The 17,836-nt window shown below is 43.6% G+C and overlaps 1 protein-coding gene across 1 annotated transcript in view; it reads left to right on the top strand.

Moving 5' to 3' along the window:
- Positions 1–8,307: 8,307 nt before the first annotated feature.
- The window catches only part of PREP (prolyl endopeptidase), a 105,054-nt gene continuing 95,525 nt past the window's right edge, over positions 8,308–17,836 (top strand). Inside the window, exons 1-2 of the mRNA XM_024551771.3 lie at positions 8,308–8,553; positions 13,525–13,599. Of these exons, the coding sequence (XP_024407539.2) occupies positions 8,509–8,553; positions 13,525–13,599 (120 nt within the window). The 5' untranslated portion in view covers positions 8,308–8,508. The remainder of the gene's footprint in view (positions 8,554–13,524; positions 13,600–17,836) is intronic.

Raw genomic sequence — 17,836 nt, 5'->3', positions numbered from 1 at the left:
TTGCTTTTTCACTCTCTTTAAAGTCTTCTTTGATGTCTAGAAGTTCTTTGTTTTAATGTAGTTAAAATAATGTTCTTTTTGTGTGCCATGTTTAAGAAATTTTTTCCTAGCCCCAGATAAGAAAGATGTTTTTGTTTAAGTCTTAAAATTCTGCTTTTGAAATTTAAGTTGTAATCTTTTTGGAGTTTATTTTTGGGCATCTTTAATACTGGTTTCTTTTGGTTTATTTTGGAGTTTATTCTGGTATGATATGAGGTAAGTAAACAACTTTACTTCTTTCCTCACAGATAAAGATAAACATTTACTCTGACTCTATTTATTAAATAGTTCCTACATTCCCCACTAATACAAAATACTAAAGTTCCCTGTGTTTGTGAAATTGTTTTTAGCTATTCTATTCTATTCCATTTTTCTATCCATGTACATATACCATACCTTGTCAACTAACTGTAGCTTTACAATAATTCTTGATAGGAAAAGCCTTCCTTCCTTAGTATTTTGACAGTTCTTAGCCTTTTACTCCTCCATATAGAATTAACTCATCACATTCCACCAGAAAAGAAATAAAAGTATTGAGATTTTAACAGTGTTGGCATTGTATCCACTAATCAGCCTGCGGGCTGCCGGCATCTTTTCAATATGAAATACAGCAATCCTTGAACATGGGGTATTTCTCCATTTATTTAGGTTTTCTGTCATGTCTTTCAGGAAAATATTCTAATTTTCTATGGTCCAATCTTGAACCTCTTTTAGGGTTTATTCCCAGATGCTTTATGCTTTTTATTGCCACTATAAGTGGGGTTACTTTACATTAATTTTTTGACTTGTTTGTTGGTGCACCTAGAAATACAATCGACTTTTACATGTTGATTATATATCCAACCCCAGTGAGCAACTTATTATTTTGAATAATTTTTGGCAGATGCTTTGTTCTCTAAGTAAATAATTATATCGCAAAGGCAGTTTGTCTTCTCCTTTCTAATCCTCTAGTGTGAGGTGTAGTAGAGGTGGTGATGGTAGCATGCTTATTCTTCTTTTGAGGTTATACAGAGAATGCTTCCAATGTTCCATATTTAAAATGGTTGTGGTAGGGTTGAGTTTTTTGGTCTTTTTGTTTTTGTTGTTACCTTAATCAGCATTAGGATGTTCTCTTCTATTCCTACTTGCCCTTGAAACTTTTTCATGAATGCATATGGAATTTTGTTTTCTTAATGTATACAGATGTTTACCGAATGTTTTTTCTACTTTTTCACATTTAATATTTCTCTCTTACTTTCATGTTATTATCTTTGTCTCTCTGTGTTGCATTTAGTGTTATTTCCCTAGAGCTACCTTTCAGTTCACGAATTCTCTTTAACTTTCTAATTTGATATTTAACCTATCCATGACTTTTTTAATTTCACCAATTTATTTTTCATTTGTAAAAATTATATATTTTTCCAAATCCAATTAGTCATTTTTATACTTTCCTGTAGCTTACTATTTGGAGGATGAAATTTTTTTCTTGATATAATTCATATCTTGGCATTCTATATTATGCATTTGACTTTCCAATACCTAAAACCCTCAGAGAGTCTACTTATGTTGCTTGCTATTTTCTTCTTAATCTTATTCATGGTTAAAAGAATGTCTAGGTAGAAAAAAAAAAGAGCCATAGTAGATACTTCAAAGAGCAGGAATTTAATATAGTTTGCATAACAAACTTTAAGAAGTTTGTTATGCAAATGTGAAGGCCAAAGATTAAAAAAGGAACGGTGATGTTACCTAAAGATGAGTGACTGTCAGAAGCCATTCTTTCTCCTAAGGTGGAAGGAGCAAAAGCTTAAAGTGGTGTCATTCAGGTCCCTTGAATACAGCGCTGCTGGTGTAAGAGCCTGGGCACCCCCTAGTCCCTTTGACATTGCTGCATTTGCTGCTGACTCTTTGGGGGCACAAGTTCCCCACCATGGAGCCAACTGTGCTGCCAGTGCAACAGCCTTCAGTGACCGGCCAGTGCCTGCCATTGCCAGAAAGAACCTACCCAAAGGAAAAAAGTAGTCTCTCTCCTCCTCTTCCTTTTCAGTTTTCTTCCATTGACAGGACCTAGCCAAGAAACCAGCTGACTATACAAGGAAATGTAGTTTACAGGCTCACAGCCCTTTGCAATACAAAGGATATCAAAGAAGTGTGGAAATATTGCCGAGTGCTAGCAGACCAAAAGCTAGTATCATTTCTTTGCATGATCTGTGATTGAGTTAAATCATGGTTGGTTTAATCAGTAGAAAATCCCCAGGCTTCCATTAGAAGGATGCTTTCTTTCAGAGACAGCCCCCTGTGATAGACAATGCAGCTATAGTCATTTGTTTTCAGGACAATCTTTCTGGAATATGTACAGAGAAACTATGTTGTACAATTCCAGAGGGTACCATTTACATCGAATGCAATGAAAATGATGCTCCTAGGTGTTCTTTATCCTGGTGACCCAACTGCTTCCCATTCTCACTCAGATTTTTTAGTGGCCAGTCTGTGTGGAGGGAGTGAGGGAGGTGTCCCGGAGACCCTAGTAATGCATTAACAATTCTTTCTTTAGCGAGACCTATCTAATCTGCCTCTGCCCAGATATGTAGTACTTCTATAAAAAACAATAAAGTGATTCTTCTTTCTCCCTCCCCACCCCACAAAAAAAAAAGAAAAAAGAAAGAAAGAAAAGAAAAGAAACTGTTAAGGCCTGTGTAGAGTTGGGAATTGTCAGCTACCTTTTGGGGATTTGAGCTATCAGCAAGAGAGGGTTTAGAGACTTCAAATTGTCCTAGGGATTGGGGCAACTCCTAAACCAGCTAGCCACCAAACTCTTTAGGTTTTTTTGAATTTCTTTTTATTGAAAAGTGCAGAGGGTAATGGACTGAAGGTGACTGCCCCCCAGCTTATTAGAGGCTATAATATTGCACTGTGGTCTTTTGTGGAATGGTTAAAATATAAATGTCAAATAAGACCAGCACAGTGAATTTGAATTCACTGATTCAAGATGATACCTGTGAAGACTGCATGAGGGAAGAAGTAGTAAATGGAAAATTGGTCTGGTTGCTACTTAGACACTTCAGACAAAACTGGAGATATTGAGCAGGGTGGAGAACCTTGAATAAGCAGGTCAGATGTGCTATTTAGTCTAATTAATAAGAAAAACACCAAGAGGTCATATCATTATCCCAGAGTTGTAAAGGTTCCAGTAGAACTTAAAAATTTAACATTATTGCTCTAAAGACCGTAAGACCATGAAAGACTTTCTGTGTCCAGCTATGGTTGTCTACCTGTGCTTTTATGAGTTTACTATCTGTCTCCATATTATCTCCTTATGCTTATCCCTACCTTTCTTGGTATTAGCAAATCTGGGATGCTGTCTCTCCACTTTGCTTCCTTTCCCCCTCTGTTCCTTCTGAATCTTGACTCTCCTCTCTAATTTTATAGCCAATCATTTTGAACCGACACATTTTTCTGTTACATATATTTACTGAATAGTTTTAAGTTCTCAGTTCTTAATTTAAAGCAGATGAATAGACCATTTTCTTCTCTAGTTAAATAAAACAAGTTCATTTTACGCATGTGTTGGGGGGGGGGGAGTTTCCTCTCTCCAGATCTAGAAACACCCCGAATTTGAGAACTTCATTAGAAATGGTAGATAAGTTCCATGGCCTGAACTAGAAACATGCTCCAGATTCATTGTTGATCAGCTCTCTCTGCCCAAATTTTTCACCTGGATTGAATTTGGCCCTATCATCTCATTCCAGTGTTTAATGCCGTTGGGCATTGAGTTGAGAAGGGAGGAGGAAGTGGAGACAGATTTCACAGCTGCAATGCCATCCATTTAACCATATGCTTATATCAAGAAAAGGGTATTAGAGGGGAACAGCTATAGTTCTTGAAAAGGTCAGACCTTTGAATTTGCCCTCATAGATTGTTTGAAAACAGAAGAAAACTACAGAGAAAGCCCGTTCAGTTGACGATCACTGCCCATTCTCACCTCCATCTGTTCACAAGATTTGAACTGCACTCCCCCAAGACAATTTCATTCTTAATTCCAGAGTTAGTTTGGAAGCTCCTACATCTCCACTTCAGTTCTCACTTAGAATCAAAATCTTCCAATTCTTTGAGACCATGTGATCTAATTCTCTCATGTTATAGACAGAGATACTGATGATGTAAGGACTACATTAGTGGAAGGGCCAAAAAGAGAACCTTACTTTTATTCTTGGTGCTGTTTCATACTTCATGATGCTATGCATGTATTAGATACACAAGAATATAAAAATTTTTATTAAAAGTTGCACTAGAAAAAGGAATATAAATCTTTGGGGAATAGTAGTCAGAAAAGACTGAACTCACCAATTAGTAGCTATCTGGAAACCAGAGTCAAATTAAAAAGATGGATTATCACCCTGGTTTGTGTGGCTCAGTGGACTGAGTACTGGCCTGTGAACCCAAGGGTCGCCAGTTCGATTCCCAGTCAGGGCACATGCCTGGGTTGCGGGCTAGGTCCCTGTTTGGGGGTGTGCAAGTGGCAACCAATTGATGTTTCTTGATGTTTCTCTCCCTTTCTTTCCTTCTCTCTAAAAATAAATAAATAAAATCTTAAAAAAAAAAAAAAAAGCCCTCGCTGGTGTGGCTCAGTGGGTTGAATGCCGGCCTGCAAACCAAAGGGTCACTGGTTCGAATCCCAGTCAGGGCACATGCCTGGGTTGCAGGCGGGTCCCCAGTGGAAGGGCACTCGAGGGGCAACCACACATTGATATTTCTCTCCCTCTCTTTTGCCCTCCCTTCTTTCTATAAAAATAAGTAAATAAAATCTTTAAAAAATAAAGTTAGATTATCTGGCAGCACCCATTAGTCTTTAAGGAGTGCCAACAAGATGGCACTCTTGTGTGAATTAGAGAAAAAGCCTTCCCCTGGGCAGACACAGCCCCTTAGCAGTGGACCTTTGTGACAATATAAAGATAGACCTTCCTCCTTGAATGCAGCCAGTGCCTGCGTGCAGTATGGCAAGTGGAGAGTGAGACGGATTTCAGCTGCCCCTTGCCTCTTGACTAAGTGTCCCTGTGCATTGACCAGAAATCCTTGGAGATGACTATATGTGGTTGAAAGTGATGCCTTCACAAGAACTGGAGATAGGATTGAACCAGCCAAGAAGCAATAAATGATTACTAGCCTGCCTCCCTAGCAGCATGATTCTGGGTAACTCAGTCCAGAGCTTGAGGTCAGGCACTAGAAGGGAGGCTGCAGGCTTCCCTGGAGGTCCTTCTGTCTCTGCTAGCCCCATTATCCCAAGGGCCTAGTGTTGTGGGAATGGGTTGCTCTAGGTGAGAGCATGAGTTCTCCCAGTGTTACTTCTATACTTCCCCTGAAATAGTGTGCAGTGACAGAGGTCAAAGAGTGCTCTGGTATACATTCTGGAGGTAGCACTTCCATTTCCGAGATACTTCCAATAATACTTCCCTTTCCTCCATTTTCTGTGGACAAGGTACAGCATAGACTTTGAGGTTAAATGATGAATTTGAATCTTGGCTCTACCTTCTCTGTGTGATGACTTCAGACAAATTCCTCTAAAGTTGCTGAGATTCCTTTACCTTTATTTTTTTAAATCTATTTTATTGATTACGCTATTCCAGTTGTCCCAATTCTCCCCCCTTTATTCCCCTCTGCCCTGCACGCCTCCCTCCCACCAGCATTCCCCACCCTCAGTTCATGTCCATGGGTCATACATACAAGTTCTTTGGCTTCCACATTTCCTATACTATTCTTAACCTCCCCCTGTCTATTTTGTACCTGCCATTTATGCTTCTTATTCCCTGTACCTTTTTCCTCATTCTCTCCCCTCCCACTCCCCGCTGATAACCCTGCATGTGATCTCCATTTCTGTGATTCTGTTCCTGCTCTAGTTGTTTCCTTGGTTTGTTCTTGTTTTTGTTTTTTTAGGTTCGGTTGTTAATAGTTGTGAGTTTGTTGTCATTTTACTGTTCATATTTTTTATCTTCTTCTTTTTCTTAGATAGGTTCCTTTAACATTTTATATAATAAGGACAAGGACCTACATCCAAGATTACTCTATCCAGCAAAGGTATCATTCAGAATGGAAGGGCAGATAAAGTGCTTCCCAGATAAGATAAAGTTAAAGGAGTTCATCATTACCAAGCCTTTATAACAGGGGTGTCAAACTCATTTTCACCAGGGGCACATCAGTCTCCTGGTTGCCTTTAAAGGGCTGAATGTAATCTTAGGACTGTATAAATGTAACTACTCCTTAACAGTTAAGCTAGAGCTCAGGGGGGTGGGGCGCTGCTGCTGGGTAGAAACAAGGTGCCGGGCCGATAAAACAAGGTGGAGGGCCGGATTCGGCCTGCGGGCCTTGTGTTTGTCACCTGTGCTTTATAATATGAAATGTTAAAGGGATCTATCCTTTTTACCTTTTCTGTAAAATGGACTTTGCTAAGAGGATTAAAGCAGAAAACACATAACACGTATGTGGCAAGCATAAGTCGTGTGCACTCTGTCCAAGAGGAGGGGGATGGTGCTCACGTTCCTCTCCACCCCACTGCAGTCACGGACAGGACATTGCTGAGGGCCTATTACACTATCTGTGCCATGTATTACAAACCGTTGGCTTTAGAGCCCAGAGGAGCTGGGCACCAGCTAGCTGCCTCCATGCAGAAAACAGAAGATGATACCTGAAGTTTGATTTGTCCTTTGTGTAGCACATTCCCGTAATTTCTACTTTAGTTCCCACTAAAATGAAGTCCTAGGGAAATTCCACATATTAACGGGTATTCTTGTAGATCACAGAGTACCCCTACTTATGTATGAAGAGAAAGGTCATCAAAGTGGTTAAGAATGAGTGCTGGCATCAGAGTGATCTGGGTTTGAATTTTAGCTCTATTTCTCCTTTTTTTCTTCTTCTTAATTTGTGAATTCCTGAGTGAAAGTCTTTTTCTCCACTGTAAAATAGGATAATATTCGTTTTTATCTCATAAAGTTAGAGAAGAAAATTTCCTGGCAGAAGAGAAGCACTCAGTAAGCTTTTAGTTATTATTATTGTTATTGTTTTCATTAGGAAATGTGCTGGGTCATGTGTACCAGGTTGCTCTCAAGGAGCCCCCAAAGTGGCAGAAGCATAGGACAATGTCTGGCAGCCCCTGGGCCAGTGGACTAGGATCAGGGATGCTAGGCTGTAGCGTGCTATGTCCCTGTGTTTGTTTGTACTAAGTTTGACATCAATAGGGTGATCCCCCCCAGAACTGAGAATTCTCAGGTTGCTCAAGGAGGGGGGTCTGGGGACATATGCAAAACATGATAATAAAATATCCTGCCATGAACAGAAACACTGAATTAGGGGTGAGACATGGAGTTGAGATAATAATAGAAAAGAACCACAAGACAGGAGTTTACAGTAGATACCATGTCCACTGGGAATTCAGGATGTGAAGGACTTTCTGTTCACACCCATGACTCCTCCCAGGACTTTAAGAAACCAGGGGTACAAAACACATTGAGCACACACCATAGCTCAGGCTATAAAGCTTCTTCCAGGTAGGCCAGGAAGCAAGACCAGAAGACATATCATCTACTAGCTAAGAGATGAAGAAATGTAATTATTAAATTGTCATCACATTGAGGTCAAGCATCTTAATCTAATACCCTCCCCCACCCCAGGGGCAATAGTAGGTGCTCACTAAACAAACGTGTTGGCAGGAGAGGATAGAGGAACCCAACAGAATGAACAAAAGACCCTAGATGATTTCCAGATAATTTCCAGTCCTCCCACTTTGGTCCCTTCTTAACGGGTAAATCTCAGATAAGGGCTCATCCATTGTCATACCGACGACTCAAAGCATCTTCATATTCCAGATGTCAAACATATTCCATTGTCCACCAGGGTGTTGGAGTGAAGAGAGATGTGTTCCCTTCTAGGTCCTCACGGTCCATTATCCCTTCCCTTCCAAGTCCAGAGTGGCAGGTAGTGGAAATTAGGCCACCGTAAGATCTTTGCTTTCAGGAACAGGAAGGTGGGGGAATCGACTAATAAGTAATCCTTGCTGTTCTGGACGCCGGGCGAGGGGTGGAGGGGCAGGGGTGGCGGGTTGCGCCCCCGCAGGGGTCCCAGAGGCGTGGCCCGGCTGCCGGTGGCCCTGGCGGGTACAGCGGTGGCCCGCGTGTCCCGGCGGTGCATCCCACGCCCCGCGCTCCTGCAGAGGGAGCTGTGAGCCCGCCTGGCGCACGCTCTGACGCCCGCGCCCGGCTTCCTCTCGCGGCCGCTGGGCCCGCCCGCCGGGGAGGGGCTCCGGCGCTCGCAGCTGCTTCCTGCTTCCCGGACGTCTCCGCGGTGCTCTGCCGGTCCTGTCGTGCTAGCCCCACCCGAGAGCCCCCCTCGTTCTGTAGCCTGCACGCTCCTGCCGGCGCCCCAGCCTCGCCCCGCAGCCAGGCCAGCTCGCTCGCGTCTGCTCCGGGAGCCCACGCCCCACGCGACCCCCTGCTCTCTCTGGCCATGCTGTCCTTCCAGTACCCCGACGTGTACCGGGACGAGACTGCCGTGAGTACAACTGCCCGTGCCCACCCGGCTCCCCTCCGACCCTGCCTCACCCGCAGCCCCTTGCCCCCTGCGTCCCTCCCCTCCCCCTCGGCCTTTGTTTGCGAGAAACGGCCGGGGGCGCGGGGCTCCTCCCGAGCCGCAGAGTCTCCAGTGGCCGTCACTGACCGCTGCTGGCGGCGGAGCCTGTGGTCAGCAGCCGCTTGGCGGTTGCCTAACATCAATGGGGTCAAGGGCAGACGCCCAGGTAGGAAGTGTTACTGCTTTTTGACTGGAGGAGACTCTTGCCATAAATATGGTGGTAGGAGAAAGAGTGTGTATGTGTAGGTGATATAGAATTTAACCACAAAGCAAACTTTTTAAACTTCCACATTTAAAATCCTCCCAGTTGAAGTTCATTCATTCGATCTTAAAACGTGTATTGAGCGCCTACCCTGCCCAAGGCCAGGTGCTAGGCATTTGGGGATGCAGAGACAGAGAAACGTGGAAGGGGAACAGTGACCGCTAAGTGTGGCCGTGCTGATCCAAGTTTCCCTAAACAAGAAAAGGAGTTCATCGGGTGCGAGAAGGGAGAGAGGCCTTATAAGAGAGAAGGAATGGGCTTTTTCAGGATGAGTTTAAGTTTTGCCTCGTGAAAGGGTTAGCTGCCATTTACCTAAACTGTAGATGAACTCAGGGTAACTGTTCAGATCCAATGGGTGGAACTGGTGGACAAACAGCTTTTTCTGTGTGTATAAAAATAAATCTGGCATCTTAAGAACTGTAGTGCATCCAAATTTTGTAGGCATGATTCTCTTAGGAAAAGCCAGATTTCTCAGGTTACTTAAAATAGAATTAGAAGAAAAATATTTTTGTATAATACAGTTATAATTTTTATTCTGCTTACTTGGACCCAGTTTATGCCAGATTGTACTTTAAAGCACATCTCATTTTAGGTTAAAGGATACTGGGCTTTACAATAAAGAACATGTAGTTTTCTTTTTATTTTTTAAAAATATTTTAGAGAGAGAGGAAGGGAGGGAGAAAGAGAGGGAGAGAAACACCAATCAGTTACCCCTCACACTCTCTGCACTGGGGACCTGGCCCAAAACCCAGGCATGTGCCCTGACTCTGACCAGAATCAAAACTGTTGACCTCTCTGTTTGCAGAATGCCTTACCCCCGACCACACCGGTCAGGGCAGGACATAGTGTTTTAAATTAAGACTTCCAAGTGTCACTGATGCATTCACGGTTTCGTTGACCCCTGGCCATCTGGTAACCATGTTTTCTAAGGCTGTTTAACCTTTTGCGTATTAAATTTACTCTAACAGCCCAAGAAGCCCTATTCCTGTGGTTCAGAAGGTTGTTTCGTTTGTGTTTGGGAGCAAAGCGATCCTGTCAGCATGGAAAGGACAGACCAAGTAAGACCTGAGTGCTGTTCTGGCTGGTCGCGCACTAGTAGGATGCCCTTTGGCAGATCATTTGCTTGTTATCAGCCTTCTTTCTCATCTATGAAATATTAGGGCTGGCTTACAAACTAACCACAGGGCTTACTGGCTTCTGCAGTAAGGATGTTGTCTTTCATTCATTCACATGACAGTCTAGCCCTGCGGTGTGCCAGACTTTGGTGATGGAAGACACGTGAATATCTCCGTTCAGGTCTTCAGGATCTTTGAGTTTTCGGGATTGACAAAAATAGAAACAATTACCCATTATGTGGTTTGATGAGGGCCCTTTCAGATTTGTTTTGTTTGGTTTGTTTTGGGGTGGGGGGGTTGCTTCTCACTTTGTTTTTCCCTATTTGTGTTTCCAGAATCCTACAGTTCATTTATTTATGTTTAAGAGTTTTTGAAAGGGTTAAGTGAGGATTTCATGAAGACATTATACAGATTATGAATAATTAACTCAAAAGGGTATATATACAGTACCATGGATTCTAATACTCTCCAGTTCCTCCTCACCAAAGAACTCATGATAACACTAAGCCTCATGGCCCAGGGGAAATAACTGTGGCCCAGCCGGGACTCTGCTCTGTGGATCCCACAGGGTACTCATCTCAGCCCTGGTAGCCTGCACGGGGTATCTTTTCTCCTGCAGCATGAGTCCCGATTACTAAGCCGTAGGATGGACTTAAGCATTTGCTCACATTATAGCCTTGATTTCTAAGATGGGTTTACTTCTCTCCAGCAGTACTAGACATTGCTGTAGCTCTCTGTCTCTCTCACTTGATTATCTTTCTCCCACGTACTGGGCAGTCTCCTGCTGAACTGTGGGGTTGCAGCATGCAACCCCTCCTGGTGGATTTCTGCTCTGGTGAGCAGAAATTTGGAAACCATGGTACTTCCTGTGTAATGCCATTGCCATCCCCTGTGAGTGCTGCTGTCGGTAATTCATGCTTGCGGCAGGGGTTAGAAGAGTGTGTAGGGTGAGTGGGGAACACAAGAGGATGGGATTAATTTCCATCGGTAGCAGGATATAATATGTAAGTTGAGCCTAGAAGTTGGCCAGTTGGATAAGGTAGAAAGGACATTCCTGGCCCTATGACTAAAATAAAGCCGTAGCTACGTAGGGCTCGATGGCCGTGAAACTGCATGTGTTTGTAGGATGGCAGGAAGGCCTTTGTGAACACAGCATCTGTGGGTGGACACGCTTGGATAGGGTTGGGAAAGAAACAAAAGTGGGGCCAGGCTTCATGGGCTCTGCCTGCTATGGGTACATGTCTGCACTTTATCCTGAGGGTAACGGGCAAGTTGTTGAACTGTGTGAGTAAACTATTGAATAGTAGCAGTGGCTTATCAGGGCTCTCTTTTTGGAGCCGCTCAGGGGAGGTGAGGAATGATTTGCAAACTTAAATCAGATGAGAGAATTAGACACTGCATCACGTGAATTCAGGGGATGCGGCTCTGTGACCACCCCGTTTGTAAGACATGGTCGTGTAGAAGAAAAAAGGGGAAGCAGGCGCCTGGCTGCTGGGAGTGTCTTTGGGACGGTGAGGACAGATGAGATCATGTGGCTGTGAGCTGTGCACAGTGGTTACCTGCCAGGGACCTCTGAGTGAATGGCAAATCTGTGGCCTTTACTCCTACCACCGCCCTGAATTGCATCCTGAATGTGTACAATAGGAATGTCATTAAGCCCCCTACCAGGCTCCTTTAAAACATCCAGCACCACAGTGTGGATATTCAGTAAAGGGTTATTGCCTTGGTTCTAGCCTTTGGCAACACCTTCATTTACTTGGCTATAAAACTATCATGGTTTCCAGTTAATCTTTTTGTTTCCATATGAAAAGTCAAGTCTGGATACGGGTAGATTCTAGTAACATCATAACCGAGGAACATGTTTGAAGTGTCTGGTCTGCCCCCTCTGAGGATTATTGGGGGAAAGCTGTTGGCAGACTGTCTTTAATCCCAACTCTGGTTGTGAACTCAGTGTGGCCCTGGGCATGTCGCCCAACCTTGTTCCTGCCAATCCAGCGTTGAACTGGAAGGTCCTTTACAGGATTCTTTATCTGGTTTCTTATTGGCAGGAAGAAGAAGGTTGTTACTTTACACATAATTTATAACCACTTCAAAGTGTGTGAAAAACTTGAGAAGATAAAAAACTTACATTCAGTTGTGACAGGTAAAATGTAGTGGCTTTAGGTAGGGTTTGAAAATTGGTTTTTTTCCCTGAAAATCAGTAATTTTATGAAGACTCATCAGAAGTTTTAGTCTGGTTTTATGTTCCTTGCACGTGTCAGTCCCCGTCAAGTGTTCCACCTTAATTTCCTATTCTTCCAGGTGTGCATCTCCCCAGGTGTCCCCTTCCCTGGCACCAGGGGAGAGCAGAGGCAGACCCTTTGCAGATAGCCTGGGGTTTTGGTCTCGGGGGATGCCTCTTACTCGGCAGCAGCCACACGGGAACTTTGACCAGAAGTAGAGACAGCAGCTTTCTCTTTTCCGGGAGCGTGTTTGCTTTCCTTAGGGATTAGCCTCTACCTCCTGGTGTGACAGCATGGAGCAAGCAGGCAGACTAAAAACTCATCTGAGGTAGCGGTAGTCCTCCCAGCAGTCGTGGATGGGAAGCCTCATCTGGCACGTTGGGGTCGCTCAGAGACTGGGTCGGAAGGACACCGTCAGTGTGGTGTCAGTGAACTGGTTTAGTCGTGATGGCACAAAACGGAGAGGTTTTGTAATGATTTTTACCTTTGCACAGTTTCTTTCAGCATCAGCACCTGGGGGAGGGATGTGTCCAGATTACTGGTCTAGACTCAGTCTGTCTCAGAGGCCGGCCCAGGAATTTGGGCTTTTCTTTAAGCTCCCAGGTAGTTCTGATGATCAGCCCCCAGGGGAGCCCCCAAAGGCCTCCCCTCAGCCAGGCCCTGCTTTCACCAAGCAATTTTATTTCCATCAGGGTAAAGAAAACATTCCATAACAATACACAAAAAGGAAGAAAGACTTCAGTTAGAAGTGCTCTTTCATTGCATTTAAGTCCACCTTTTCAGCGGATGCCAATTAGAATCATAACTACACATTAGTCACTTTCTTTGTGGCAGTTGAGACTTAAAGGCAAGCCTGATCATATCATATATCGCTGGGAGATTTTCTAATCGTTACTGAGTTTAGCCAGAACGGGAAAATAAGCACACGTACGTGCGGTTTTCCCGCCCCACTGCATTGTGTGATTCTGCGCTGTGCCACCGACAGCACGTTTTCGGGTTTCTTTAGCACAGCAGCCGGCTTTTGTTTTGTGTTGTACAGACAGAGCCGTTTCCTCTTCTGACCTTTCATCCCTCTTCCCTCTCCAGGGAAAACATTCTTTTCACGAAGGGTGGCTTGACACCTTTGAGAACCTGCCAACTCTGGCTCCCGTGGTAATATGGGCACACGTGCTGCCAGTGAGCTAATTGGGCTGTTTTTGTCTGTCCCTTTCCTATGTCTCCATCACATTCAGAAAGTAATCATTTAATTGGGGTTAAACACCGATGCTCTAGTGACTCATTTTGTCTTTTGCAGGTACAGGATTATCATGGGCATAAAATTCCTGACCCTTATGCTTGGCTCGAAGACCCAGACAGCGAGCAGACAAAGGTAATCGGGGCTTATAATTAAAGACAAGGCAGCCTTAGTGGCTAGCACCAAGCCAGACGTTGCTAACCGTGACTCTTCCTTCTGGGTACCTCCCTGTGTTCTCTGCGGCAGGACGGGGAGTGTACATGTCCGTACTACCGCTTTGTGTCAAGTGATTCATGGGAAAAGGTGAAAGTATTTTTAGCCCCAGAGAAGATCAAGTAACTCTCCTGAGTAATGTTTATGGTTTGTAGTGACACTGATGAACCAACTATTTGAAATGAAAATATTAGAAAGAAAGCTTATTTTGACCAAAAGAAAACCTAGAGAAAAATCATGTAAAAGAAAATACTGCCCAACCCATTTTTTTCCCAAAGGGAAGAAAATCTTATTGAACAAATATCAGGTCTTGAAAACTAAAAGCTGAAATTAGTATGATTACATGCTAATTTTTAATGTAACAATAAAAGATGAAACAAAATTATGAGTAAACTAATAAGTATCTTCTTATATTTTATAGAAGTAAAGGATTGAAGGGGAGAATTTTCTGCTCTGTTTAAAAGATAAAGCTTTCCTATTCTTTTGGAGAAACAGTATTTTGAGCTGCAGTCTCATTTCATTAATGAAGTTACTTCTAAGTGCTATTTCCCACAGATATATTTTCTTCCTTGGAGTTCCCAGGCCTCATCATGTGGGACTCATCATTTACACATGCTGTGTGTGGTTAAATAAGTTTGCCTGGGTGAGGGAATAGCGTTTCTCCAATCCACTTCAAGTTCTGTGACTCTTATTTACAACTGTATTTACATAAGAATATGTATACAGTTTTCATTTGCTCACCATTCCAGAATTTGATTACAGTTTCTTTAGAATCCCAGAGTACGTTTACCATTTAAAAAAAAAGTTAAACGCACTGTGGGTGGTTTTCCAGGCCAGTCTCTGAAAAGCCTGTGTCTTAGTACCTCTTGTATTTGCGGCCCCTAGCCAATGTTCTCTGGAGAACTGAACTCGGATTTCCAAGGCAATTCAGATTTGTCAGGAAAGTATTCGCTCCTGATGTGGACCTGACAGTGGGGTGGGATTCCCCCCCTCCCCATCACCCGCTCCACAGTTCCTGGTCAGTGGGGTTACAGATTCCACCGTATCCTTGGGGAAGAGCTGGAGGAGGAGAGGAGTGGGGTGAGCTGAGCACGATAATCTATGGAAGAGAAAAAATGGAGGCAGGACGAGGTTGCTGCTACTCAAGTAGGTCTCATGTCATCTCTTTCTTCTTCCTTCATGCGCTGCCTTACCTGCTTTCTTTTTTCACCACCCTCACCTGTTCTGGCTTGCGTTGCCCTCTCCCCTGGCATTAGTGGTGACGGTGACCACAGGTGCGGGAGGACTTAGACATGGCTTCTCATGGTAGAAACACCTGAAACTGCTCCCCTAATGATGTGAGCATAGCATCATTTTGAGACTTTGTAATGGTTTTTACTGCTGTCTGTGATCCTCCTTCTCTCCCTTTTCCAGTTGAGAATGATCAGTATTGGGGTTTTCATTTTTCTGTCATGAACCATTGCGTTATTGAGGCAGACAGGTAGAGATTCTCAAATGAGAAACAGATAGGTATGTTAAGGAACAGGTGAAGGCTCTGCCTTTACAGGTAAAGCGAGGAGGAGCAGGGAGCAGGTGTGGGGCTGCCTCCTCACCTGGAACTGGCCACGGATGACCTTGGTCATCCAGCACTGGCCTGGGCTGAGACAGGGATTGAGTTTGGGAATGAGAATCCCAGGCGGCCACATAATCTGTGGTGATGGAAAGCACCAGGGAAGGGTAATAAACTTCCTGCGTGTCTCTTGGAAGACTGTCCCCAAGGATTGTCTCTTTGATGGTTACTGTGAAGTACGGGTACATCCTGGATCTCTTCAGTCTTTGATGGTGATTGAGTGATTCAGCAAGGCCAGAGTGGCCCAGCTTTGGTTTCTGTGTTAATGGGTGCACACTTTGCCATCCTTAATTAATAATGGCTGGTCCTATGGTTGACAAGCCACTTATGAGTAGATGACTCTTTGCTAATTAGTGGTTTTACAGTCAATAATGGATGGAACTCATGAGTATATACTGATATTTTCATGGTATACACTTACCGGATGCTTACTGTGTGCCAGGCGCTTTGCTGACAGCTTTGCCTACCCTATCTCATTTCATTCTCAGACCCTCAAATGAACTTTTTATTTTCCCCATCTTACAAATGAAGAAACTGAGTTACTAAGTGATTGAGTAACATGTCCAAGGTCACTCAGCTAGCCAGTATCGGAACCCAGTAGCCCAGGTGGTTTTCAACTTCAGATGTTAAAAATAGCAAAAGAAATAAAAAAGACTCTGGGTGTAAGAGCTTTGGGAATACAAGCTGTAGACATACGAGCATACTCATGTCAGGTGTGTGCTGTGGGGCTTCGTAGGTCCTCCTGCGTGGACCCTGCGCCCACCGCCCCACTCCCACACGAGTCGGTTCAGACAGCATACCTCGGGTGTCGGGGCTCGTGCGAACTTTTGCCCTCCCTCGGCATCCTCCTTACACACCTTCCTCCCTCCTCTCTAAGCGGGATTGTTATTGACGAAGGCTGCTACATCGTCTGCGATCTCCTGAGATGAATTCTGGTCTCGGACTGAAAAGGCAGGGATTGTGTTTCTGATGAACAGAAGAGTGGCCCGAGCGTGTCCTGCCGTGCTAGTTCTGCGCACGAGAAGGTGCTTTAGCCGTACCTCCCTGTAAAGAGGAGGATCTTCCCATTGGTTCCAAAACAAAGAAGCAGCTGCTTGTTACATTTTCAGTAACACCCAGTCAGGAAGTAAGGAAAACTGGTAGCTGAACCGCTCTCGGCAGCCCTTTGATTTCACCTCGTATTTCATATGGGCTCTTCATTTCTGACAGTGTCTGGCATTTAAGGCTTTATCCTTTAAAAAAGAATATCAGAGCAGACTAGTAACTTAGAAAGTTCTCAAAAACAAGGGTGGGGGAGTTGAATCTGGATGAATCCTTTCAAGCTGTCAAATCCCATATAAACACATTTTACAGCAAATGTTCCCGATTCGAGGAGATCCTACACAATGTAACTGATTCGTAGAAGTAAATCCAACCTTGATGTGAAAACTTAATAGAGATGCTTTGTAAAGAGGAAAGAGCAGACCCACGCTGCACAGTAGATATATAATGGAAGCCACACGTATAATTCAAATTGTTCTAGTAGCTACATTTTAAAAAGTAACAAGAAACAGGTGGAAATCATTGTAATACATTTTATTTAATGTAGTGAAGTTGACCCTTGAACAGTGTAGGAGTTAGTGGTGCCAACCCCCAAACAGTTCAAAATCCGGGAATAACTTTTGGTCGTGGGGCATTGGATCTAGGACCACCCCCACCCCCACCCTCTCAGCCCGCAGATCCCAAAGCGTGTACTGAAATTCTGTCTTCAGTCCATGGCTGGTTGAAATGAGAATGCAAAGCCAGGGATACAGAGAACTGACTTTATACTTACTGAAAAAAGTTCCCGTGTAAGTGGACCACACAGCACAGACCTTTATTTATTGGTCAAGGGTCAGCTGTATACTCAGAGTATTAACATCTCAACATGTAATTAATATGAAACAGTAAGATATTTTGCATCCCTTCAGACGAGGTTTTGAGACACGCTGTGTACTTCACACGTGCAGTACACGTCAGTTCAGGCCCGCCCCAGGCGCATCGGGGCTGCAGGTGGCGAGTGGCAGCTGTGTGAGACAGCAGACGCACGGACGGGCCGCCTTTCTTGTGAAGGCAGATGTAAAGGGCATAAATAAATGTTAACAGATTTTCTGAAAAGAGTTTATCACAGGGATTGGAGAATAGTTTAATATTACTAGATTAAATAAAGCCATATAATTATCTTAGTAAATATTAAAAACAAATTTAAAAAAGAAATGAAAGAAAATCTAAAACTATAACCTGGAATAATAGTGTTTTACCAAGATGACATCTCAGTCAAAAAAACAGTCTAAACAGGAGGCCCGAATGTCTGCGTCAGTACTGTTTCTGTAGGTTTGCAAAGCTTCGACCAGTGCAATAAAAAGTACACCAACATTTGGACAGGAGAAAAGAAAATTATTACTGATTGTAGGTTATATGATTGTGTATCTCGAAAACCTAAGGGAAGCAACTGAAAACTTACTATGAATAGAATTAATGAGTTCATTATAAAGCGAATGCATACAAAGTAAATATAACATCAGTAGTACT

Source organism: Desmodus rotundus, chromosome 11 (genome assembly GCF_022682495.2).
Source record: "Desmodus rotundus isolate HL8 chromosome 11, HLdesRot8A.1, whole genome shotgun sequence".
Taxonomy (NCBI): domain Eukaryota; kingdom Metazoa; phylum Chordata; class Mammalia; order Chiroptera; family Phyllostomidae; genus Desmodus; species Desmodus rotundus.
The sequence above is the reverse complement of the archived record's forward strand: the minus strand, read 5'-3'. Positions and strand labels throughout refer to the sequence as shown.